The sequence below is a fragment of the Nannospalax galili genome, unplaced genomic scaffold (genome assembly GCF_000622305.1).
Source record: "Nannospalax galili isolate Female #2095 unplaced genomic scaffold, S.galili_v1.0 scaffold1055, whole genome shotgun sequence".
In the NCBI taxonomy this organism is placed as follows: domain Eukaryota; kingdom Metazoa; phylum Chordata; class Mammalia; order Rodentia; family Spalacidae; genus Nannospalax; species Nannospalax galili.
The window spans coordinates 705,180-731,395 of record NW_008337140.1 but is presented as its reverse complement, the minus strand read 5'-3'; the positions used below and the strand labels follow the sequence as shown (position 1 = coordinate 731,395).

Below are 26,216 nucleotides of genomic sequence, written 5' to 3'. Positions count from 1 at the left end.
ACTATGTAGACCAGGCTGGCCTCGAACTCACAGAGACCCACCTGCCTCTGCCTCCCAAGTGCTGGGACTACAGGTGTGTGCCACCACACCTGGCTTCCCCTACCTTTTAACTGATGCCTACTTTACATCAGCTTCCTTTGTTCTGACAAGAAAAGGAATCTTGTCTCTATTATAGAACAGAATCTATTATAGAACAACAACAATGTCAAGAACAAAAACAAAAACTGACCCTTTCTACATAGTTTTAGTTGAATAAAAGGAAGGAAAACACATCAAATACATTTCAGGTTGAAAGAGGAACAAATGAAATTGCACCATGTAACTATGTGAGTAACCTTTGATTCCCAGGATTTTTTATCTGTCTATATTTATTTATTTATTTATTTATCTATTTATTTATTTATTTATTTTATTTTTGCAACTGCAGCATCACTCAATGTACCTTATGGATTGGCAAAGCCCATCCAGTCAGGAAGCATCCTGGTTCTAGCTTATTTTAAAACAAAGTGACAGGACACCAACTGTGACTATAAAATAGGTAAAAACAATTCTTTTAAAAGGCATGGAAATATATGTCTTTTCTGACTGGTTTCCGAAACTTCCAGGTTATGATATATAAGAAATAGCTGATAAAATCATACTGAAATCTCATTTAGAAAACTACATCATCAGCGGGAGAAAGAGGGAGGGACCTTAAAAAAATGCTTATTGCCAAAGTTAACTTTCTATGAGAAAAGTTTAAAAACCATTTAGATCTAAAAAACCACACAGCAGCATAAAATGGGCACTTTTGAAAAGTTGGAAAAATACTAAAAGCTAATTTTTTTTTTAAATAGGGAGAAACATGGGTACTTTTACCAAGGCAGTGTTATCTGTCCCTATGACATGCATTATATCTGTTTATGTCACACATTCACAAAAGTCAACCAAATTAGACAATTGCCGTTTGGATCTGCTGACAAATATAGTACAATTGCCTGGCAGCCTGTACTTGCACCAGCACAAATCCACAGATAAAATAGTAAGAGTAACAAAATTCTGTAAAACTTTCAAAAACGAATGTTTGTTAAAGGCATTTACAGTGGCAGTCAGAAATCTCCATTAAAAAGTCTATGAGCCCACCCAATTAAAAAGTTACATGGAAATGAAATAGATTGTTTGGTTTTTCTCTCCCACTTATGCATACATCCCACTCAATGAGCACAGAAAAAACAAATATTCTTCTAAGACTAGAGGGATGCGGTGAACACCACAGCTAGCAAAATATCCATAGAAACCTTTCTTGGAAAGTCCTTTAGAAAGTTCAGGCTATCAGCCTTTGCACATTGAGGTAAAAATTCTGTCCAGTGCATCAGAAAAGATAATCTATGAGTATCTATTAAAAAATGGCTCAATTTTGTAGATGCATCAGACAGGGCTGCAAAGTATAGATTCAGTGCAACTATTCTGAGCTGCTGGTAGAAGACCACCTGAAGTCACCTTGGAGCTATCTAGAGGTGGTAGGCATTTGAAACATTTTGAGGATGTGTTGGGTGCCAAACTGGTTGAGTTCTTTTTTCTGAGACTCTCAGGCAAAATACATTGTGTGCTGGGTATCATGGTGGATCTGCACAGCCTTAGCCAAGGCCTGAGGATCCCGGCCATTGCTCTGTCCTGACACATGACTGCCTTCCGCACTGTAATGAGAAGAAAGCAGAAAGCAGGTGTCAACAGAAGGCTACTTCAAACTTTACATGTTTCCAATAGCACAAATAGTACTGCATTTGTGAACGTCTTGGGCTACTCAGATAATTTATGTCTCTCTAGACAGGTTTGTTCAACTGAAAAATACAGAACAATTTATTTAATGGATGACTGCAAACTTGAAATAATTTCCACCAAGCCCCAAGTCTTTGAAAGCCCTTGCATATGGACTCTACTGCTCCCTATGTCTGCTTAGTTCCTACTTACCATTCAGGCTTCAATTCCTCCTAAAAATCTTCCCTGACTCCAAAGTACAGGTCAGGGACACCTAGAACATACTTTCACAAAATACTGTGTTTTATTTTCACAGTGCTAAACACAACTGAAATAAAATTGTTAATTGGGAAATTACTAGGTATTATTGGGTATATTTCTCTGCTGGAATGGAATCTCTTCTGACTTCCTACTGTGTCCCTAGTGTTTGGTATATAATCTAGTAGCTATAATCATTTCTTCAATGAATGAGTCCATGAGCCAAGCAGAGTGCTGACAACAACTTTGTTTTTAACTTTATTTATTCTTATTTTATGTGTATGAGTATATTGCCTGCATGTATGTAAGTGCACCTGTGTCGTGCAGTGCCCACAGAGAGGGCGTTGGATCCCTTGGAACTGGAGCTACGGATATTTGTTAGCTGCCATATTGGTGCTAGGATTTGAACCTGGTTCTTTTGTAAGAGCAGCTAGTGCTCTTAACTGCTGGGTCATCTCTCCAGCCCCTAACAACAACTTCTAAACAACTCTCTTCAGGGTATCATGTAACATAGAAGCTTGGCAAACTATAAATCACAATCCTTTTTCTGATCTCCCTCTCTTTTTTTCAGTGCTGAGGATTCAATTCAGGACTCCATGAATACTAAACACTGTATTCTACCACTGAACCACATCTTATGGCTTCTCTCTTTAAATCCTGATTAGTATCTTTATGATCTAGGATCAAAATGCCTAGTCATCTTTTACTTCATCTCTCCTCTGCCACTCACCCTCAATTAATGGCTAGTCCCTGTCTAGTCTATCCCAGGAAGAGGTTTTTACATTTAACAAATACAGTCTTTCTCTAACATACTTTTCCACCCCATGCCTGTTGTTCCCCTTTAATATGCTCCAGCCAAAGAAAGCTTGCTATTGTCCAAAAATGTCACTTGCTTTCTCTCTTTTATGTCTACTGTTTCCTCTGCCTGGAAAACTCTCCTTTGAAAAGCTAAACCCTACCCACTCAGCTGTAAAATCCCTACCAGTCTTTCCTCTGATAGCCCACTGCATTTTTATTTATACCGATTTAGACTAGTTGTCAGTTTTATATTTGCCTGTATTGTCTTCATACTGAAACATAAAATACCATGGGCAAGAAACACAACTGACTCATCTTGGTATTTTCTAGTACACAGCACAGTACTGGGCACACAGTACCTAGTAAGTGTATTGGTGAGTGAACATATAAAAGGTACAAGTCACAGCTGGGCAGTTTTCGTAACAGAGTATTTTCAGTCCTTTACAGAAATAGACTTGCAGTGGAATGTCTACTATTTAGCAGATGAATTCAGACTTGGGAAAGAGCCCAGAAACTGCTACACTTCATAGATGGTCATTTCGAAAAGAAAATTAATGCAAAGACCTTGTTTAGCTATTTATTAGTAGCTCAGTAACAGGTCAAAATGTGTGTCTCTTGAGATCCCTATCTGAGAGTGAATATAGTTGCCTCCCCCTCACCTCCATGTGCCTAAGTTCACTCTGGTGAATTCTGGATTGTACAGGAAGCAATATGAACTGGGACTCCCTCACAGATGAAGTGGGAGGCTTGTGACTGGAGTCAGGGCATTGTGCTGGCCCCCTTTTGAGGCTGCCCAGGACCTCAGCAGAACTGAAATGTACTCAAAAACTACAGGCAGTTTCAAATTAGACTCCACTAGAGACACATACAAGTATAAACAAGCCTGAGTATGTCTTGGACCAAAAGTTATATTATAAGTTCTCAAAGCCTTACACAATTTTATTTGTTCCTTGCAATTTAAACCCTAAAAGGAAGTTTAAACCTTAAAACAGTTTTCTGTATAGCTTGTTTTTTGAAAATATGCTTCCAAAATAGAAAGAAATTTTTACTGTGCCTGAGAAACTTGCCTGTCATGATCTTTATCCACCAGGTGATATCTTGCCCTAAATGCCACAAGCCGGGCATAATATGCAGGGGCTGGAATAGAGACCGAGCGTGTGCACCTCACATAAGTGTGGCACAGCTGGTAAGTCAGTAGCTGGAGCTCATCTGCAGTGAAGCAGTTGTCATCCCACAAGACCTGGTAATGTGAAGGACGGCTGGTTCCCTGGAGAGAAAGTTTTATGATTAATGTATTTCTAGCATGAGTTGACTAAGAGAAGAAAGGAACTGAAATCTCATGATTAAACTCAGACATATTTCTATCTAGCACACCTACAAGTAGATACCTAAACCAAAAGATAGCAATTCTGGAAAATAAAAATTAACAAAGTCAAGCAGTGTTTAATAACAAGTCTACTGAAGCTAGTTGTTGAATTGGCAAACATCCCCCTATCAGGTCAAAGATCTGGAACAGCTTCCAAATTACCTGAATTCCTGCATGACTCCAAATTACCTGAATTCCTGCATGACTACAGAGGTAAAAGTCAAATTCAGATGGATGTGTGATGGTACTATCCACAGTAGTGCCTGCTGGGACATTGCCACTTTTCCCCACCTGATTGAAAAAAAAAAGTAAGTAAAAAAATGTAATTATTCATCAGAGTAACAAACTGTGTTATAGCCACCTTATCTTTGATAACAAGTTGGTAATCTGCTCTTAAGTGAAGTCTTGAAAACTAGTTTAGTTCAAGATGTTGAGTCAGTCATAGTGATTCATACCTGTAACCTCAACACTGGGGAGAACACTGAGGCAGAAGAATTGTCATGAGTTCAAGGTCAGCCTGGGCTATAAGTGAGACCCTGTCTCAAATAAAAAGAAAAGTTGAATCCCATTGTTCGTGTGAGATTTTGGATTGAGAATCTGTGGGTTCTGGTCATCTGGGGCTGAAGAATCAGCTGTGATTAAGAAGAGACCAGAACCTGAAGCAAAACCTTTGCTTTACTGGGATAAGTGATGCTGGTTAGCTGGGGCTGAAAAATCAGCTGTAAGTAACAAGAGACCAGCATCACTGAGGTGACGTCTTCTGGGAGGTATTTCCTTAGGGTCAGCACACAGAGGGGACCCGAACCTCCATCTCTAGCTGGAAGCAGGACTTGGTAATGTGTAAGAGTCTCCTGTATGGTTCTGGTGTTGAAAGCGTGAAGGGGTCACAGAGAGCAGCTGAGGCTTGGCACGCAGAGGCCAGGAAAGGCCATAGGTGAAAGTGAAGCTTCAGTTGCAGTTAAGACCCCAGGACTGAAGGGGTCATGGATAGAATCTGAGGCTTTGCACCCAGAGAGGCAAGAAGAAGTCATTGGTGAGGGTATGGACTCAGTTTCAGTGGAGACCCCAGCTTTTTGGAGATGCCAGGACCGTGGGACAACCACCAAGGACAGCAGTAGGTGTGGAATGGAGCTGGCCTGGGTCTGCGAGATGAGCTGTGTGTGCTGTGGACAGCAGAGTCAGGGAAGTGGAGTTGCCAGAACCCTTTGGAGGCCAGAAGATCATGGGTGAATCCCAGATGTCCAGCTTTGAGCTACTCTGCTGGACTTTGGTTTTGCTTAGGTGTGCCCAATTCTTCCCTTTGAAATAAGACAGTACTTGTTTTGGATATTACAGAAGTCCACAGTTAAGAGACTTTTAAAAGAGACTATGAACTTCTAAGTGTTTGAATTTTTTAAAGACTGTGGGGTTTTAAGTTTGCACTGTCTTATGTTGTGACATTAACACCATATCTTGGGGACAGAAATTGGAAAGTTATGGTTTAATAGTGATGTTTGTGTGTCAAGTTGACAAGAGGTCAATTGTGCTGGATAGCTTTAGTGTCAACTTGACACACCTGCGTTGAAGGATCCTCAACTGGGGAATTGCCTCCATTGGACTGACCTGTGGCCATGTCTATAGGGCATTTTCTAGATTGTTGAGTGATGTGGGAGGGCCCAGCTCACTGTGGGTAGTGCCACCCCTGGGCAGGTGGGCCTGTGTTGCTTAAGAAAGCAGGGTGAGCAGGGGCCAGGGGAGCGAGCCAGTAAGCAGCATTCCTCCATGGCCTGTGCTTCAGTTCCGGCTTCCAGGTTCCTGCCCTGAGTTCCTACCTTGGGCTCCCTGATGAACTGTGACCTGGGAGTTGTAAGCTAAATAAACCCTTTCCTCCCCAAGTTGGTATTGGTCAGAGTATTTTGTCACAGCAATGAAGAACAACTAGGACAGGGAATAAACATGGTTTGAGGGAGCAAGAGAACATAGCCACCTCCTTTTTTGGTATTTATATAGGTTTTCTTTTCTTTCTTTCTTTTTTTTTTTTAGGCCAGGCTGGCCTGGAACTCACAGAGCTTGCTTGCCTCTGCCTCCTGAGGGCTAGAATTAAAGGCATGCACAACCAGACCTGGCCTATATGTTTGTTTCTTTGAGACAGGGTCTTGTTATGTAGCCCAGGCTGACCTGAAAGTTAATGTAGCCCAGGTCAGTTTCAAACTCATAATTTTTCTACCTCAGTCTCTTAGTGTTGGAATTACAGGTTTAAGATATCACACCCAACTCATATAACTTTTATCACAGTACATGGCTCTATTTTATTATTGTTGTTAATCTCTTACTATGCCTAATTTATAAATTAAATTATAGCACAGGTATGTATGTATAGAAAAAACATAGCATATATATATATAGGTTTCAGGTGTCTACTGGGGAGTCTCAGAACAGATTCCTCATGAATAAGAGGACCTACTATATAACAGCTCTAGCATTTTCCCCAAAGCGTGTTCTTTAGGAATATAAGTTTTGAAGTGTGCCTAAGAGTTTTATATCAAACAAATTTGATGAATGCTGGCTTAAACCGAAGTTTCAAGGGCATTTTTTTAGGGATAGAAGTACAACTCAATAGTGTAGTATTTGCCTGTCACATGTGGGTCTGGGGTACAAATCTCAGTACCATATACATACAGACACAGACACAGACACAGGCACACAGACACACACACACACAGACACACACACACACACATCCCCCATAGGCTTTTCTAGTGTGTAATTTCTCAAAACCTTTATTTATCTCAGGTATAATCTTTAAGAAGACAATAGAATACACATATATGGCATTTCCCAAAGTTATTTAACCACACAACCTCTTTTAAAAACTCTCTAGGTTTCTACAAATGAAAACTGAAAGCTATTATGCCTTAGAGAAAGGGAAACCAGACACACTGAACTCAACAATTATTGCTTGATCACCCATGTGTTAGGTTCTGCAGCAGACGTTGAGAATGAGAGCCAGAGGCAGAAAAAACTAATGAACTTGTCTTCCTGCTGCAAGTACTTAGTGCTGTATGTTAAGGACAGACAAAGTACTGGGAAAAGCTTTGTAGGGTAAGCAGGAGTTGAGAAAGGAGTGAAGTCTGGCATGGTGGCACACAGCATACTCTCAAGTACTCAGGAGGCTTACGTAGGAAGGTTACACATTTGAGGCTAGGCTGGCTACATAGCAAGATGAAAGAAAGGAAAGAAGGAAAAAGAAAGAAAGCAAGAGAAAGAGCAAGAGAGAGCGAGAGCAAGTGAGAGTGAGTGAGCGAGAGAAAAAGAGAAGGAAGGAAGCAAAGAAAGAATGAAGGAAGGAAGGAAGCAAAGAAGGAAAGAAAGAAGGAAAGATGTAAAGAAGTAAAGAAAGAGGGATAAAGACTGCAGACACTAAATACTCCTAAACTAAGTAATAGATAAGTAAACTGTGACTCATCTATATCATCACATCATGAATACTACTCAAAAATAAAAAGGAACATGTTGGGGCTGGAGAAATGGCTCAGTAGTTAATGATACATCCTGCTCTTGCAGAAGACCCAGGTTCAGTTCACAGCATCCATATGGTGGCTCACAACCACCTATAACTCCAGTTCTAGGATATCCAATGCTCTCTTCTGGCCTCTGTGGGCAATGCATGCATGTGGTACAAATAAATACATGCACACGAAATACTCATACAATATAAAACAAAAATAAAATTTGTAGAAAGGAACATATTGCTAATATATGTAATAACATAGGTCATTATTTGATATACTAACTAAAAAGAGCCAAATTTAAAGGCTACATGTCATATTTATATGACATTCTGGAAATGGCAAAATTACAAGCTAAGAAGTCTTAGTGGTTTTCAGTAGTTAGAAGTAAGGGAAAGTTTGATAAGAAGAGGGCATACAGAATTTTTTTGCACCACAGACCTGTAATCCTAGCTGTTCAGGAGCTGGAAGCAGAAGGATCCCAAGCTCAATGCTTGCCTGGGCTACAGAGTGACTTCAAGGCCACTTTCTGTTTCTCAAAACAGAAAGTAAAAAGGGGCCAGGGGATTTAACTGAGTGGTAGAACATTTGCTTATATTTGTGAAGCCCTAGATGTAATCTCCAACATAGTTTAAAAAAAAAAGATTGGTTATGAACAGAACTGTATGTATTTGTCTAAACTATAAACTATACTCTAAAAAGATTGAGTTTAACTGTAGTGATAGTGTACCTTAACAAAAACAATGAGGAGGAGAGGGCTGGACATGGTTATTCCAGGGATAAGAAAGCACAGCAGGAAATGGGAGATGCATGAGGACACGGCAAAAAGAAACCAACATGTTGGTTTGGCCCTCCTGGGAAACCATGGAGGAGCAAAGGAAGGTATTTGGTAAGCAATGGGGGAACATTTGGAGCCTTTTGAGCAGATGAGTGTGTTTTAGACGCCAATCCCTGATAGCAGAGTGAAGGAGGAAGAGACGGGGCGATTGCTAGGAGTCTCCTGCACTACAGACATGTTCTGCCTACGGCAGCATGAACTTGAGACGAGAGATTTTGGGGCAGAACTCAGGATTATTTGACAAACAGGGCATGGTGGGGACAATAAGACAGGAGAATGAGGCATTTCTAGTTTGGCTGACATATTACACAGTGATGCCAAATAACAGAATAAATGGAAAACTGGAGGAAGAATAGGTTTTGGATGGGGATGAAGCAGTAAGTGGAAGGTTTGGATGGGCCTGTGGTTGATTGTATCACTGGTGCCAAATATTCCTGTGCTCTTCCCTGGGGAAAGATTATAGAGTTCTACCCATCTATCTCAGGAGTAGCCATGTGAATTGCTTTGACTGATAAAATATGACGAAAACTGTTACTTCTAGGCAGAAGCTTTAAGAGCCAGCACACAACTTGTCTTATTTTTTCCCCCTTATTCTACAGTGACTGGCAAGGTTCTCTGTCAGCCAGGTTCCAAAGCCAGGACAGCAGGGTCACAAGTGCGGCAGGACTACAGTGAATGTGTAATGTGAGCAAGAAATGAGTCTTTGAAAACCTCCAAGATAGGTTTTGGTTGCTCTCACCACCATACAGTCTAGCCTATCTGGACTGATACAATGCCTACAGAGCATCTAAGTGAAAATGTCTGGGAGGTAATTCAAAGCATAAATCAGGAGTCATAGAGCAGTCTAGGGATAAACATACCAAACTATGAGTTGATAAGCAAGTAAGCGAGCCAAGGAAAGTAGATGAGACTAAAAACAGCAGAAGCTGAGAAGTGTGAAATGCAAGGACACATTAGTATGTGATGGGCAGGAGAAGAGTCAGCGTCTGACTGCAGAGGTGGGCAGTAAACCTGGAAGTCTATTATTAAGGCCACAGAAGGTAGTGCTGTCTTAAGTGCTACTGAGAGGTCCGTGTGGGAATCTGACCTGAGTAGAGACGAACAAGAGATGGAGGACACAACCAAAGTTTGCTTTCAACTTCCAACTTTCTGAAAGTCAAGGTATGAAGTTTGATGTGAGAAGGTAGAGAGAGAAACTCAAGTCATTGTTCTTCTAAACGAAAAGTTATAAAAGAAGACAAGGTGGCAGGTGGGAGGGAGAAGCAGAGTTAACGAATGTTTATTGGGGTAATTGAGGAAGAACTGAATAACCTTTGTAGTATGAGAAGCACATGGAACACGGAAGACTAGGGCTTTTGAGATGGCTCAGTGGCTGATGACGTGGGTTCCATCCTTAAGACCTACACAGTAGAGAGAATCAACTTCACAAGTGACCTCCACACATGCACTGTAGTTCATACACGTGTGTGTGTGTGTGTGTGTGTGTGTGTGTGTGTGTGTGTGTGTGTACAGCACCGGTCTTATTTTTTCTAAACAATTTTATTTTTTTATTTTATGTGTATGAGTGTATGGCTTGCATGTGTGTAAGTGCACCCATGTTGTGCAATGCTCACGGAGGTCAGAATAGAACATCAGATCCCCTGGAACTGGAGTTATGGACATGTGGGTGTTGAGAATCGAACCTGGGTCTTCTGCAAAAGCAGTCAATACTCTTAACTGCTGAGCTATCTCTCCCTACCCCCTCATTCTTTTTCTCTCTCTCTCTCTCTCTCTCTCTCTATATCTCTCTCTCTCTCTCTCTCTCTCTCTCTCCCTCTCTCTCTTATATATATATATATATATCTTTAAACTGGGTATGGTAGAGCACACCTTTAATCTCAACACTTTTGGGAGGCAAAGGCAGGTGGGTCTCTGTGAGTTCCAAGCTACCCAGGGCTACAGAGTAAAAAAAGAAAAAAATAATAAAAAGGAAAAAACTAGGAAGCCTAAACTTTTTAAAATATGGGTCATTAACAAAGTGAGGCTCTAGAGAAGGAAGAAAGAATGAAAGAATTGGGGTGAAAAACATAGATTATCCTGCGAGGTGAGATAGAAAGTAAGTAAGTTGGAAAACAAAGGAGAGGTAATTGCCTTTCAGATCTTGCTTTCTGAGAAAACAAAGACTTCAGAAGGCAACTATGTTCAGCACTACACTGTCAATCAGAAGGTAGTTCTTGGCTGGCATTAAGGAATCACAGATAGGATAGGGGACTTAAAAAAAATCTAAAGGTAGGTGGGGCGTGGTGGTGCACGCCTTTAATCCCGGCACTTGGGAGGCAGAGGCAGGCGGATCTCTGTGAGTTTGAGGCCAGCCTGGTCTACATAGGGAGTTCCAGGACAGCTGGGGCTACAGGGAGACCCTGTCTCAAAAAGACAAAAAAAAATTATAAAGGTTTGGGACAAATGTTACAAATAAAATTACAGGGGCTGGAGAAATAGATGGCTCAGCAGTTAAGAGCACTGACTGCTCTAGCAGAGGACCCGGGTTCAGTTCCCAGCACCCCATATGGCAGCTACGAACTGTCCTTAACTCTAGGTTCCAGGGGAATCCAATGCCCTTTTCTGACCTCCGCGGCATTGCACGACATGGGTGCACTCACATACATGCAGGCAATACACTCATACACATAAAAAAAAAATAATATTTTTAAAAAGTTACAGCATTTAAGGTTTAAAATTTGCTATCTTGTATTTATAACATGGTTCATAACTAAATAAGTGATTTGTTCCCTCAGCAACTCCTACAAGTCTGGAGAAGCAAAGCAGATGAGTAAATGGATATATTTTGGAGCTGGAGAAGGACAGAGAATCAGAAATGTTGGTCAGGGCATAAAGTAAACCAAAGAACTGTAACTGTCAATCTTGAAAGGTTGGTGACGTTGGATGGTAAAACCAGAACTATAGGATACTCCAGGGAGCTGGAGAGATGGCTCAATGGTTAAGAGCACTGGCTGTTCTTGCAGAGAACCCAGGTTCAATTCCCAGTACCCACATGCAGCTAACAATTGTCCTTAACTCCAGCTTCAGGGGATACAACACTCTTCTAGCCTTCATAGACATTGCACAACATGGGTGCACTTACATACATGCAGACAGTACATTCATAGACAAAAGAAACAAATTTATTTTTTTTTTAAAAAGAAAGGTAACTCAGGCTCTGGAGATATAGTTCAATGGTAAAGTGCTTCTTGGCACATGAAAGGCCCTGGACTCTATTCCCAGCACTGAGGGGAGGAGGGCAGATAATCCAGGTCTTTTTTTATTTTATTTTATTTTATTTATTATTTTTATTTTATGTGTATGCATGTATTGACTGCATGTAGGTAAGTGCACCCATGTTGTACAGTGCCTGTGGAGGTCAGAAGAGGCTGTCAGATCCCCTGGGTTATGGACAGTTGTTAGTTGCCAAGTGGGTGCTGGGATTCAAACCCGAATCTTCTGCAAGAACAACCAGTGTTCTTAACCACTGAGCCATCTCTCCAGCCGGATAATCCAGGTCTTAAAACTACAAGGATAGCAAGTTTACAGAGAAGAGAGGAAACCTTGCAATGAAAGATGGGTGGCAGGATAGTTTCTGCTCAGATTTCAGGCAAGCATTCAGAGAATCTATAATAGCAAAATCTATAAATTTCTACTGAATCAGAACAATTTAGAAGACAAAAAATTCATATAGACTGATTGGTAGATTGGGAACCACTGGGGAAAAGAATTTCAGTTCTCTCATGATTCAGAAACCAAAAATAAACATCTCATTCTTGGAAAAGAGACAAAAAACTACGAGTGTACTAGAAAATAATGGGAGTAGCAAAGAAGATTACATGATTAAGCAACAGAAAAGATCTGGTCCTTCCTGGGCCTGGATAAGATGAAATCATATCACGAAAAAAATCCAAGAAACAAAGTTAGCCAGTACTATGTACTTGCAACTTATACATTTTACACATAAATATCAAATCATAAATAGATAATGGGGGCTAGAGAGTTGGCTCAGTGGTTAAGTATACATGTTGCTCTTGCAGAAGACCTGGTTTCACTTTCTAGCTCCCACCTTGAGTGGTTTTTACACATACATATCAAATCATAAATAGATAATGGGGGCTAGAGAGTTGGCTCAGTGGTTAAGTATACATGTTGCTCTTGCAGAAGACCTGGTTTCACTTTCTAGCTCCCACCTTGAGTGGTTTTTACACATACATATCAAATCATAAATAGATAATGGGGGCTAGAGAGTTGGCTCAGTGGTTAAGTATACATGTTGCTCTTGCAGAAGACCCAGTTTCAATTTCTAGCTCCCACCTTGAGTGGTTCACAACCTCCTGTAAGTCCAGGTCCAGGAGGATCTGATGCTTCTGGCATCCTCAGGCCTCAGCATTCACATGCATATACCTACACACATACACATAATTTAAAATAATAAAATAGCTGGGTGTGGTGGTGCATGCCTTTAAACCCAGCACTGGGGAAGCAGAGGCAGGTGAATCTCAGATCAAGGCCAGTCTGGTCTACATAGGGAGTTCCAGGTCAGCTGGGGCTACAGGGAGACTCTGTCTCAAACAAACAAACAAAAATGATAATAAAATAAATATTTGAAAAGTAAATAGATAATGGAAAACATCTTTTAATAAGTGCTCAGAGTTATAACCTAAATGAACATTTATTAATTCATTAATTTAATCTTCACTACATCTCATGAACTAGATAATATTCTTTTCTGCTGTTTTGTTTTTGTTTTTGAGACAGGGTCTCAGGTAGCCCAGCCTGGTCATGAACAGTCTATGTTACTGAGGATGTGTTGCTAGGAACTGAACCCAGGGCTTTGTTTATGCTAGGCTGATAGTCTACCCCCTCAGCTACATCTCCAGCATTTGTTCTTTCTTTTGAGACAGGATCTCACTAGATAACCATTCTAACTTGGAACTCATGATCTTCCTGCTTTACCCTCCAAAATATACCACCATGCCTAGATATTGTTCATAATCAAATTTTTTGGGGGGGGGTCTTTTTGAGATAGGGTCTCCCTGTAGCCCCAGCTGTCCTGGAACATAATCAGATCTTACAGGTGAGAATACAGATATTCTTCAGTTTACAAAGGGATTATGTTCAGGGGGCTGGAGAGATGGCTCAGCGGTTAAGAACACTGGTTGTTCTTTGCAGAAGACCTGGGTTTGAATCCCAGCACCCACATGGCAGCTAACAACTGTCTGTAACTCCAGTCCCAGGGGATCCGACAGCCTCTTCTGACCTCCGTGGGCATTGCACGACATGGGTGTACTTACCTACATGCAAGCAATACATGCATACACATAAAATAAAAATAATAAATTAAAAAAGCAAAGGGGCCAGGCGTGGTGGCACATGCCTTTAATCCAAGCACTTGGGAGGCAGAGGCAGGCGGATCTCTGTGAGTTCAAAGCCAGCCTGGTCTACATAGTGAGTTCCAGGACAGCTGGGGCTACAGGGAGATCCTGTCTCAAAAAGACCAAAAAAAAAAAAAAAGGATTATGTTCAATAAACTCATAAATTAAAGTTTTCATAAATAAAAAATTTGCTTAATCCTAATCTTCTGAATATCATAGTTTTGCAATAAGGCACTCTTTAGAGTATCAACTGTTTACTTAAGTGACAGTGGCTGCATTGTAAGAGACTACTGCACTGTTCATCTCTAGCCCTGGACAAAATCAAATTCAAAGTTCAAAGCATGGCTACTATAGAATGCAGACAACTTTCACAACATATATTGCTTAATCAACATAAAATAGAAAAATCCAGGGCTAGAGAGATGGCTCAGTGGTTAAGAGCACTGGCTGATCTTGCAGAGGACCCAGGTTCAATTCCCGGCACCCACGTGGCAGCTACCAACCATCCTTAACTCTAGGATCTGACACCTTTTTCTGACCTCCATGGGCATTACACAACACGAGTGCACTTACACACATGCAGGCAATACACTCATACACATAAAATAACTTACACACATGCAGGCAATATGCACATACACATAAAATAAAAATAATAAATAAAATATTTTAAAAACTAGAAAAATCCAAAATCTGGGGCTGGAGCGATAACTCAGGTAAGAGCACCTGCTCCATAACCATAAGGAACAGAATTTGGATCCCAGCACTCAAGTAACAAGCCGAGTGTCCTTGAAAATGTTTGTAACCCCCGCTTTAAGGGGAACAGAGACAGGAAGACCACCACAGCTTGCTGTCTTCTAGCCTTGCCAACAAGATGGAAGCCTCAGGTTTAGAGACCTGCCTCAAAGGAATAGGCAGAGAGTGAAAGAGGCCACCTGATGCCTTCTCTGGCCTCTGCATGTGCATAGGTATACAAACCTGCACACACATTCAGGTGCACATACACAGACACAGACACAAATAAATAAATTTTAGAAAAGAAAAATCTGCCAGGTTTGGTGGTGCACACCTTTAATCCCAGCACCTGGGAGGCAGATGTAGGTGGAGCTCTGTGAGTTCAAGGCCAGCCTGGTCTATATAGCAAGTTCTGGGGCTACAGGGAGACCCTGTCTCAAAAACACCAAAAAAAAAAAAAAAAAAAAAAGAAAGAAAGAAAGATCCTACGTCAAATCATGGTAAGTTTTATTATGGCTTAGAGAGGTGAAGTATCTTGCCTTGAAGTGGTTAATAAGTGTGACATTATAATCAACCAATATATATACTCCAATAATTCCCTGAACTGATATAAAATATCACTGAGGAGACTCTTCATGCCCAAGAACCTATGTAGTTTAAGCACTGGCAACAAAAAGTAGCAAAAGGCATGTGTGAGGTCCTGGGTTTGATTCCCAGCAACACACACACACGTGTCGTGCATGTGTGTGGAGAGAGAGAGAGAGAGAGAGAGAGAGAGAGAGAGAGAGAGAGCCTTCTACTTTGAGGTTGCCTGTAATAATGTACCTGGCAAGTTTCTGAGCAGCACTACCTCAAAACCCAAACAACCAACCTATGACAGTTAGTATTGATTGTCAACCTGACAGGACCTAAAATCACCTAGGAGACAAAAATCTCTGAGTATGAATGTGAGGGACTTTCTAGATTAGGTTTATTGACGTGGGAAGAGTCACTCTAACCATAGATGGCACTGTTCCACGGGATGGGGTTCCAGACAGAATAGAAAAGAGAAAGTGAGCTGAGCACTTTCTGTGTCTTGACTATAAATGTAATGTTACCAGCTGCCTCAAATTCCTACTGCCATGACTTCCCTGTCATCATGGACTGTACCATGGAACTGTGAGTCAAAATAAATATTTCCTTCCTTAAGTTGCTTTTGTCAAATATTTTGTCATGGCAATGAGAAAGGCAATATACAACTCCCCAACCCTCCCCTCCCAAAACTCTAAAAACCAGCATTTCTGTCACATAAGAGAATATTCATTCTTGAAATATGTTATTTAAAATTGGTCATCTAAGTTCAAATGTAGTTAATATATTTATTAAATCAAAATTAGATACATCAGATTTTAGGGGGAAACTGTATACATCTATTCAAAACCACATTTACTTTCCACACAGTCAGATAAGGAAGCTTATACCATGTCTTCTTACCCTTTCTGTTTTATCTGCACAGAAGAGTCGTGTATGATGTCTCTTTTGTACCACAATATATGTTATTCCTGGCCGGTAGTCTTCTTCCAAGCTTATACAAGCCTTTCGAATTGCTATTAGCTCTGGCCAAGCTACCTAGGAGACAGAAGTGGAATTTTGTTTCATTGAGAACTTGCCTAGAATTCCTCAGATCTTATTTACCAAGCAGCAGATGGGAGGAAGCTCTGTTAGGTTCCTAGAAATCCCAAAGGACAACACTGGGCTGATGTGAATACCTGTTTCATCTGTCCCTCGGATACCCCTCCACGGTAATAGATGATGCGAGTCGGTTTGAAGCGTGTGGACTTGTAGAACTGAATCAGCAGCTCTCGAACCATGTTTGTCAGGTCCTGAATGACCTCCTGACTGTAGAGGAGCTCCTGGGAAATCTCCTGTCGGGATGTCTGGACCCGAACTGTGGCACAGTACCGGCTGGGGTGGCCATCCATGCTGCCTACCACAGCTGCAATGGAGGGCTTCTTCCCATCTCCTGCAGGGGGATGAGTGACATCTGCTCCCAGAAAGATGACAGGCTGCTGGAACACCGAGGGCCTGTTCAGATTTAAGGAGACAGTGCCACTCAAGACATACAGGTATAAATCTTTGGGTCTAGAAAAATTTATCACCAGAGATTACCATAGGTATAGTCTTAGAAGAGAGGACTTATGGACATTAAGAAAGAAAACTAGCCTTCCAAACCTCAGTTCTCATTAAAATATGAAATTTAGAGAGAAGAGAATCAAGTTTATTCTTTTGGTTTTATTTTTCTCCACAGTGTTTTCACTTATTACATATGTATGTGTATACCCAGATGGTGTGCATATATATATATATATACCAACATCACTAAATACCATATATTCTACTTTTTATTTTTTGTCTAGACATACACCCATATGCACATGACTATAATTTCTCCAAGGGTAGGAACTTTGTTTTTATTTGTGTTGGTCATTGCTACATCCCTAGTGCCTAGAATATTTCTTATCTTATACTTGGCACTCAATAAATATTTGCTGAAAATATGAAATCATTTTTGCCACTGATTTCTCTATCCAAGGAATGAATGGAAAAAATATGAATGCTTTTCTGGCAAAAGTTAGTAAAAAAAAGCTGGGTGTGGTGGTGCCTGTAATCTCAGCACTCAACCCATAGGTGGAAGGGGGAGGATGAAGAGTTCAAGATTATCCTTGGCTTCATAATGAGTTTGAGGCCAGCCTGGACTACATGAGGCCCAACACCAAAAGAGTGGCACATGGCTTTAATTCTAGGGTTTAGGAGGCAGAGGCAAGCAGATCTCTGTGAGATTGAGGCTAGCCTGGTCTACTAGTGAGTTCCAGGCCAGCTGTGGCTATAGGGAGACCTTACCTCAAAAGAATAAAAGAAAAAGAAATAAAAAGAAAAAAAGAAAAGACATAAACCACACATAGATAGATAGATAGATAGATAGATAGATAGATAGATAGATAGATAGATAGATAGATAGAGCCAGGCACATATCTGTAATCCTTTATTCTTAAAAGATGGCGACAGGAAGATTTTGAGTTCCAGACCAGCCTGGGCTATGTAGCAAAACCTTTGTCTAAAACAACAGCAACAGCAATAACAAAACAAAAACAATAAATAAAAAAGAGACATAAAAAAATAATGTACAAGATCAGAATCCAAACTCAAGAAGTTGACAAAAAAGAACATGCTCTAAGCCCCCAATCTCACATATTTGGAGTAAAATGAAATGATTCAAGAGGTTGGGTTAGCTTTCCTTGTGACTGTGTGCCTCATCACCAGTGTTTCAGGAAGGATTTATTTACCTACAAGTTTCAGAGGAAAACTGTACACCAGGTACTCGGTCTCACCTTCCTTCAAGTATAGCAGTGACCAAGGCTGCATACTACAGTTCCAAGTTTAACTTTTCAAACCACTTTCACATACACGATTTCACATGAAAACAATAATTGGAATGGAGAAGGCACACTTACTATCTTCATAAACAAGGAACTGAGGCCTAGAAATCTTAAAAATTTGCATGGGCAGGAACACTCAATTTTTCCACTCTCAGGCAATGCTCTGTTAATGATATCATCATCTTGTCTGTGTTGGGCTACTCTAAAGTCAATCTGATAAATGTGAATTTAAATGAAAATTTATAAGGTGGGATGGGGAGAGAAGGGTTCTTAATAAGACATAAAAATAATAATTAAACTCTCATTAGGAATTTCTAAGAGCTGGAAATGAAACTCAGTGGTAGAAGGCTGATGCAGCTCATATAAGGCCATGGATTTGATACGTAGCAGTACTATCACAACCACAATAAAATGTTCCTCAATATAGACATGGTGATGCATGACTATAATCCCAGCATTTGGGAAGCAGAGATGGAAAGATCACAAGTTCAAGGTTATACTGAGTCAACGAAGTCACTTACACACTAGCCAGGACTACATAATAAGAAGCTGTCTCAAAACACCACCACCAGCAACAACAACAAAGCCAGTATTTATCAGAGTGGAAAAACAAAACACAACATAAAAAAATGTATTTATAGCCGGGCGTGGTGGCACATGCCTTCAATCCCAGCACTAGGGAGGCAGAGGCAGGCAGCTTTCTATGAGTTCAAGGCCAGCCTGGTCTACATAGTGAGTTCCAGGCCAGCTAGAGCTACAGAGAGACCCTGTCTCAAAAAGACAAAAAAAAAAAAAAAAAAAAAAAAAAAAAAAAGATATGGCGCTGCTAGAATGCTCAGTGAAAATGTAAATTGGTATAGGCAACTTTGGAAAAATACTTGACTTTATCTATTAAGGCTAAGTATATGTGTTCTCTGTAACTACATTCTCTGTTACTCAGCAAAGCCACATCTGGAGTCTCATACAAGAGAAAGAATGCTTACATCCACCAATTCTATAGGATTGTACAATGAATATATGGCAATATAAATGGTAGACTACAAAAAATTGTGATTTATTTACATAATAAAATAACTCATAGCAGCCGGGCATGGTGGCGCATGCCTGTAGTCCCAGCACTTGGGAGGCAGAGGCAGGCGGAGCTCTGTGAGTTCAAGGCCAGCCTGGTCTACATAGTGAGTTCTAGTCCAGCTGGCGCTACAGAGAAACCCTGTCTCAAAAAGACCGAAAAAAAAAACCAAACCAAAACAAAAAAAACCCTCATAGCAATGAAAATGAATCAACTATTAAACGCAACAATGTAAGTTGAGCAAAAGAAGATAATGCAAAGTAGTATACACCATATCAGTGATTCTATTTATGTGAAGATCAAAAAAAGGCAACATCAATCTGTGGTGACAGAGGTCAACACAGTGGTTTCTTTGGAGGTTATCTGTCCGTTTGTCTGGTTGTTTGTAGTACTGGAACCTGAACTCAGGGTCTCACATAATAGGCAAGTACTATACCAGTAAGCTACATTCCTGGCCCTGAGGGAGGTCTATTTGAAAGGACAAGGGAAAGCCTGATGGGGTCTGGGAACGTTCTAAATCTTAACTAAATGGTGAGTATATGGGTATGTACATATATAAGAAATAGTAACTGAAATGTATATTTTTGATGTGGGTTTCTGTTGTTTTTATTTATTTATTTTGCTAAATTGTTTATTTTTATTTTAGTGTATGAGTGTATTGCCTATACATATGTAAGTGCACTCATGTCATGCAATGCCCACAGAGGTCAGAAGAGGGCTCTGGATTCCCTTGAACTGGAGTTACAAGTGGTTGTTAGCTGCCATGTGGGTGATGGGATTCAAACCTGGGTCTTCTGTGAGAGCAGCCAGTGTGGTCTTACCTACTGAGCCATCTCTCCAGCCCATCTGTGTGGGTCTCACTATGTAGCCCTGTCTGGCCTTGAACTTGCTATGCAGATCAGGCTGTCTTGCTAGGCAAGCACTCTACCACTTAATTATATGCCGGGTCTTGTTTTCTGTTTTTAATTAATTAACTAATTGGTCCTTTTGAGACAGAGTCTCCCGGTAGCCCCAGCTGGCCTGGAACTCGCTTATATAGACCAGGCTGGCCTTGAACTCACAGAGATTCACCTTCCTTTGCCTCCCAAGTGCTGGGATTGACTTGTTTTTTGTTTTTAAAAATTTTTTTTAATTAAAAAATTTTTATTTTATGTGTATGAGTGTACTGCCTGCATGTAAGTGAGTGCACCTGTATCATGCAATGCCACGGAGGTCAGAAGAGGGCTTCCATTCCCCTGGAACTGGAGTTAATGACGGTTCGTAGCCGCCATGTGTGTGCTGAGAATCGAACCCAGGTCCTCTGCAAGAGCAGTCAGTATTCTTAACCACTGAGCCATCTCTCCAGCCCAGTTTGTTTATTTTTATTTTATATGTATGAATGTTTTGCTGCATGTATATAAGTATACCACATAAATGCAATGCCCACAGAAGCCAGAACAGGGCATTGGGTCCTCTGAAACTGGAGTTACAGACAGTTGTTAGCTGCCATATGGGTGCTGGGTCCTCTGGACAAGCAGTAAGTGTGCTTAACCAGGGTCTCTAGTCCCCAGCCCTTGTTTTTGCTCTTCTTCTTTTTTTTTTTTTTTTTTGGTTTTTTTGAGACAGGGTCTCCCTGTAGTCCCAGCTGTTCTGGAACTCACTATGTAGACCAGGCTGGCCTTGAACTCACAGAGATCCGCCTGCCTCCTAAGTGCTGGGACTACAGGCATGCACCACCACGCCTAGCTCCTTGTTTTTTTTAAAGACAGAGTCTTGCTATGTAGTCCAGACTGCCATGGAACTCATGATCCTTATGCCTTACCTTCCCCAAGTGCTGAGATTACAGATGTGTAACCATCATACCTGGCTGAAATGTATATTCTTTACCATAAATTAAGTGATTTATATTTTAAACAAAAGTAGGAAAAACAATTCAAGATCTTACCTTTGGTGAGGTACAAGCACATTATTAATTCCTCCAAGCTTTGCATTTATCTTCAGGCAAAGGTTGGAAAGGGTTTGGGGTGAGGTCTTCACAACATTTTTTACCTGGACACACTGTGTGGCCATACCTAGAAGGGTATCTCCAACACGCTTCACCTCCGCTATAAAAACAAGTCAAGTAATTACTTTAAAAATATTTAATTACCTAATTACTAAGAATAAAGGAAAAAGCCCCAAACATTAACATTTACAGAACATTTATACATGGTATAAAGTGCTAGATGCAGGTCTCCTATGTCAGTACTTTCATCTCCTAAACCTCCAGGACAGCCTCTCCTTTCTTCCCTTCCTCAGACCCAGAAGCCAGCCCAGTTCCTTTATTCTTTGGTGTTGTCTGCCAAACTCCCTTAGTCCCCAGAGGTTTCCTCTCTCACACACAGGAATTAATCTACTGGCTCCTCCCTCTCTAAGCACACATCCACCCTTTGAATTTTACTTTTCCCCCCTAAACATTAGAGTTAAATAGAAGGTAACAAAAACAGCAAATATAGAGAGGGTTGAAGACATTTGATAAAGTTTAAGGGCTGTCTGTACCCTCTTACACTCTCAGATGATAACCAAAAGAACTCTGTATCACTCTTTTAACAGTAGATACAAACTAAGCACATTCTCTTTTAGAAGTGGCAGGCTCCCTCACTAGTCTCCACTCTCCCCATTTTGATAGTCCTAAGTGCTCTTCACAAGACATTCTACTTCCTCCAGCTCCCTGGACTATGGAAGGAGGCCTCTACAGCATTTCCTGCCCCCATCTGTAGTCACGCTCTCACTCTTAGTTGTGTAAGGCCTTACAGTTGGTTATTTCCAGATGCAGAAAGGAAAACTTGGGGGAGTGGTAACATTCTAAACAGTGGCTGCTCTTCCAAGTCAGTTTTTGGAGTGAGAAGGACATGATTACATGGAGCAGAGGCCATTGTCTACCCTCAGTGGACATAGAAGAGGAACAAGAAATAAATCTTGGGCTGGGGATGTAGCTCAGTTGGTAGAGTGCTTGCCTAGCATGCACAAAACCCTGGGTTTGATCCCTAGTACCACACAGATAAGGTATGGTGGTGCATGTCTGTAATCCTAGCATTTGGAAGGTGGCAGCAGGAGAAGCAGGAGGAGCCTAAATTCACAGTCATTCACTACACAATGAGTTCGAGGTCTGCCTGACTTACATGAGATCTTTTCTCAAGAAAGAAAGGTAGGAAAAGAAAGGACAGGAAAAAGGAAAGAAAATTAAGAAGAAAAGAAAGGAAAGGGAAAAGGAAAGAGGAAAGGAAAGTAAGAAAGAGAAAGAAAGAAAGAAAGAAAGAAAGAAAGAAAGAAAGAAAGAAAGAAAGAAAGAAAGAAAGAAAAGAAAAATAAGTTAGTTTTGGCCAGGCATGGTGGTGCACATCTTTAATCCAGCACATGGAGGGCAGAGGCAGACAGATCTGAGTTTAAGGCCAGCCAGGGTTAAATAGTGAGGCCCTGTCTAAAACAATTTTTTTTTAAAGTTCATTTTATTGCTCTTTTTTCTCTTTCCAATGTTGGACATCAAACTGTTGTTAAGCACGCTAGGAAAAACACTCCACCACTAAGCTATACCCCCACCTGCACCCTCTACTGCTTTGGACCACTGAGAGTGCAGGGTTGTGACTGTAGCATTACCTAGCTTATCCTGACTGTCAAACCTTGTACTCGAAATCATCCTTCATTCCACATTAAAAGGATTCATACCATATACTGGTGTCTTTCCAGGCAAGATAACCACTATTAGCTGCAGGCCCACATATGTCATTTTCAGATGTTTAAACATGGGCTCCACACTGTCTGCACCTTGTGCATACTTGCAGAAACATGGCTGACCCTGGATGGGCATTCCTGCATCCTTGGAGATTTTACGCAGCTGGTCAGTGAAACTCCTGTTAAGATAGAACCAGTGGCACTGTGCTTTCATTTTCACATGTAAACAAACAAAAAATCTTCAACTAGTTGCCAAAAACAGACTGGCAGTTGCATCACTGAAATTACAACAGAACATTCTACATTAGTAAGCTATCAGATTGCCAGTTTGAACTTTTATTATATTACTATTTTTGTGGTACTGGAAATTAACTAGGCAAGTACTCTGCCACTGAGCTATATCCCCAAACACTATTTTGAATTTCTAAATAATTATGGCTCTTCTGGGCCTTAGGAGCTAGAACAGCATTGTGTGTGTGTGTGTGTGTGTGTGTGTGTGTGTGTGTGTGTGTGTGTGTGTGTATTTACTGTTGTTGTTGTTGTTGAGACAGGGTCTCCTGTAGCCCCAGCTGGCCTGGCACTTGCTATGGCCTGGCACCAGGCTGGTCTCACTCTCACAGAGATCCACCTGCCTCTGCCTCCTGAATGCTGGGACTAAAGGCGTGAGTCACCACGCCTGGCAAAGAATTTTTCAAAAATATTCAAACCAATATTCAAACCTATATTTTGGCAAAGCTGGTAAACAAAAGAGTTAGGCAAGCTTATGCTCAACTGAGAGCACATAAGCATGCTATCACAAAATCAGCAGATTTAGAATTAGACTCAAACTAGCAAAGGATTTGGTTCAATAATAATATCAAAAGAAATCAACATTAAAAAATTTAATTCATTTTGGGCTGGGCGTGGTGGCACATGCCTTTAATCCCAGCACTCGGGAGGTAGAGGTAGACAGATCTCTGTGAGTTCAAGGCCAGCCTGGTCTACATAGTGAGTTCCAGGCGGCTGGGGCTACAGGGAGACCCTGTCTCAAAGGTGCACGCCTGTACTCCCAGCACTTGGGAGGCACAGGCAGGCGGATCTCTGTGAGTTCAAGGCCAGCCTGGTCTACATAGTGAGTTCCAGGACAGCTGGGGCTACAGGGAGAGCTGTCTCAAAGGTGCACGCCTGTACTCCCAGCACTTGGGAGGCACAGGCAGGCGGATCTCTGTGAGTTCAAGGCCAGCCTGGTCTACATAGTGAGTTCCAGGCGGCTGGGGCTACAGGGAGACCCTGTCTCAAAGGTGCACGCCTGTACTCCCAGCACTTGGGAGGCACAGGCAGGCGGATCTCTGTGAGTTCAAGGCCAGCCTGGTCTACTTTTTTTTTTTTTTTAGCTGTTCTCATGAATGTCCACACAAGGCTGTATCTGTAAGATGTGATCTAATACTCTTAGCTAATTACCTGCAGTAAAACAACTTCACTAGTAAGCTATAATTATATACTAAAAACCATTTTTATCTTCACCTGAAAAGATAAAGCACCAAAGGAAAGAAGGAAGCCTCCACTAAGAACTGAAGATGCCCCAATAGCACTGCTTCAGCCTTGTTGCTCCCAAGTTTCTACTCTAAACACACAGAAGCCGAGTCAGATTCTTAGTGTAATCTTCAAGTTCACAATATAACACAGCGCCTTTGTAAACAGCCCGGTGGAGTCACTATGGGCATCGAGGGTTTAGTGCCAGTGTACCCAGCACATCCATATAAAGATTGGACTTTCATATCTGGAAGGGATAGTATTAAACTGAAAATGGGATACTCACTTCAGTAAATCTTCCCTACATTGTTTCTGAGGCGCAAAACAAGCCACTGCCCAAACTTTAATTTCAATGCCAGCATAAAACTGCTTTCCTCGCATGTCCCAGACACCCTGGTTGGGTGTGGCTACTGTTTTATTCTTTAGAAAAGAAACAAAAGAAAAGAGAAAAGCTATTAAAATCTAAGGCCATTTTAATGTTGAGGAGGGAACAAATAAAACTTTATTTGGTATGAGCTAGAAGACAGAAAGTAATAATGAACACAACTACAGGTAAATTCAACAGTGTGATGAGAAGTCTCATTTTGATCGGCATGGAAGCAGCTTACCCGGCCTCCGTACTGCAGCATTGGAGCTGGGAGCACCCTGCCTGTGAGCTCTGTCATCTCATTGTGGACAACAATCCCAAATTCTTTAAGGTATGGGTCAGGTCCACCCACCATGCTGTTACTCTTCACCTAAAGAACAGGAAAGCCTGCATATATAAAAACCAAAGAGGAACTATGTCCTGTCAGGAATTTTTTATTCTTTTGTTTTTTTTTCATCTCAGAGTTGGCTAATCTTGAAGACCATGTTTACTGACCAGTCTACTGATTTCTTCCTGTCTATCAGGAGCAGATCTCGCTGTGGCCTTGATCATTGTGGATGTCTGATTGTCTGTGAGCTTCTTTATACACCTCTGTCCTGCCACTATATTACAGACCTACCAAGAGACAAAGAGAGGCTAGTTTGTGTAGCAATGGGCTTCTCTATCTTCATCAAACGATTATATATCTTCCATTTCCAGAATAATAAAAATCATTATTTAATAGATACCTCCCAAATACTTTAGAAAGACTAAATTCTAACACTAGTTTAGAACCCTTCTTTTTTCTTTAATTCAAGAAATTGGCAAAAGCAAACTTCATTTATCTCACCTCAAGTGGCAAGTATGTATGCTTCTGTTCTTGTCCCACTTGAAGACAGGGAAGATGGGGATATTTCAGCTGCAGACTATACTTTTGCTTAAAATACTGAGCTACTGTACATTCCATAGCTTGACCATTTTCTAGCTGCAGAGGAAAGCTAGAGGACAGAAAGACTATTTAGAACTTTTTCAAACAAGTAAACAAAATCTAACAGCCAGGCATAGTGGCACACACCTTTAAACCCAGCACTTGAGAGGCAGAAGCAGGTGGATCTCTGTGAGTTCAAGGCCAGTCCAGTCTATCTAGTGAGTTCCAGGCCAGCTGGGGCTATAGGGAGACCCTATCTCAAAAAGATTGCTAGAGGACAGAAAGACTATTTAGAACTTTTTCAAACAAGTAAACAAAATCTAACAGCCAGGCATAGTGGCACACACCTTTAAACCCAGCACTTGAGAGGCAGAAGCAGGTGGATCTCTGTGAGTTCAAGGCCAGTCCAGTCTATCTAGTGAGTTCCAGGCCAGCTGGGGCTATAGGGAGACCCTATCTCAAAAAGATTAAAACACACACACACAAAAAATGAAGCTTGTTCTTGTAATTTAGGAAATATCAGGGGTGGGTTAGTATAAATAGATGATTGATAGATAGATGATAGAAGATGATAGATGATAGATAGATAGATAGATAGATAGATAGATGATAGATAGATAGATAGATAGATAGATAGAT

The 26,216-nt window shown here is 41.0% G+C and overlaps 1 protein-coding gene across 1 annotated transcript in view; it reads right to left on the bottom strand.

The window, feature by feature from the left end:
* Positions 1-503: 503 nt before the first annotated feature.
* Positions 504-26,216, bottom strand: part of Ago4 (argonaute RISC component 4) — a 45,938-nt gene continuing 20,225 nt past the window's right edge. The window contains exons 7-17 of the mRNA XM_017797896.2: positions 25,500-25,647; positions 25,166-25,285; positions 24,912-25,040; positions 24,590-24,723; positions 22,786-22,970; positions 21,026-21,185; positions 16,365-16,680; positions 16,090-16,224; positions 4,349-4,450; positions 3,861-4,060; positions 504-1,676 (exon numbers count right to left, since the gene is read on the bottom strand). Of these exons, the coding sequence (XP_017653385.1) occupies positions 1,568-1,676; positions 3,861-4,060; positions 4,349-4,450; positions 16,090-16,224; positions 16,365-16,680; positions 21,026-21,185; positions 22,786-22,970; positions 24,590-24,723; positions 24,912-25,040; positions 25,166-25,285; positions 25,500-25,647 (1,738 nt within the window). The 3' untranslated portion in view covers positions 504-1,567. The remainder of the gene's footprint in view (positions 1,677-3,860; positions 4,061-4,348; positions 4,451-16,089; positions 16,225-16,364; positions 16,681-21,025; positions 21,186-22,785; positions 22,971-24,589; positions 24,724-24,911; positions 25,041-25,165; positions 25,286-25,499; positions 25,648-26,216) is intronic.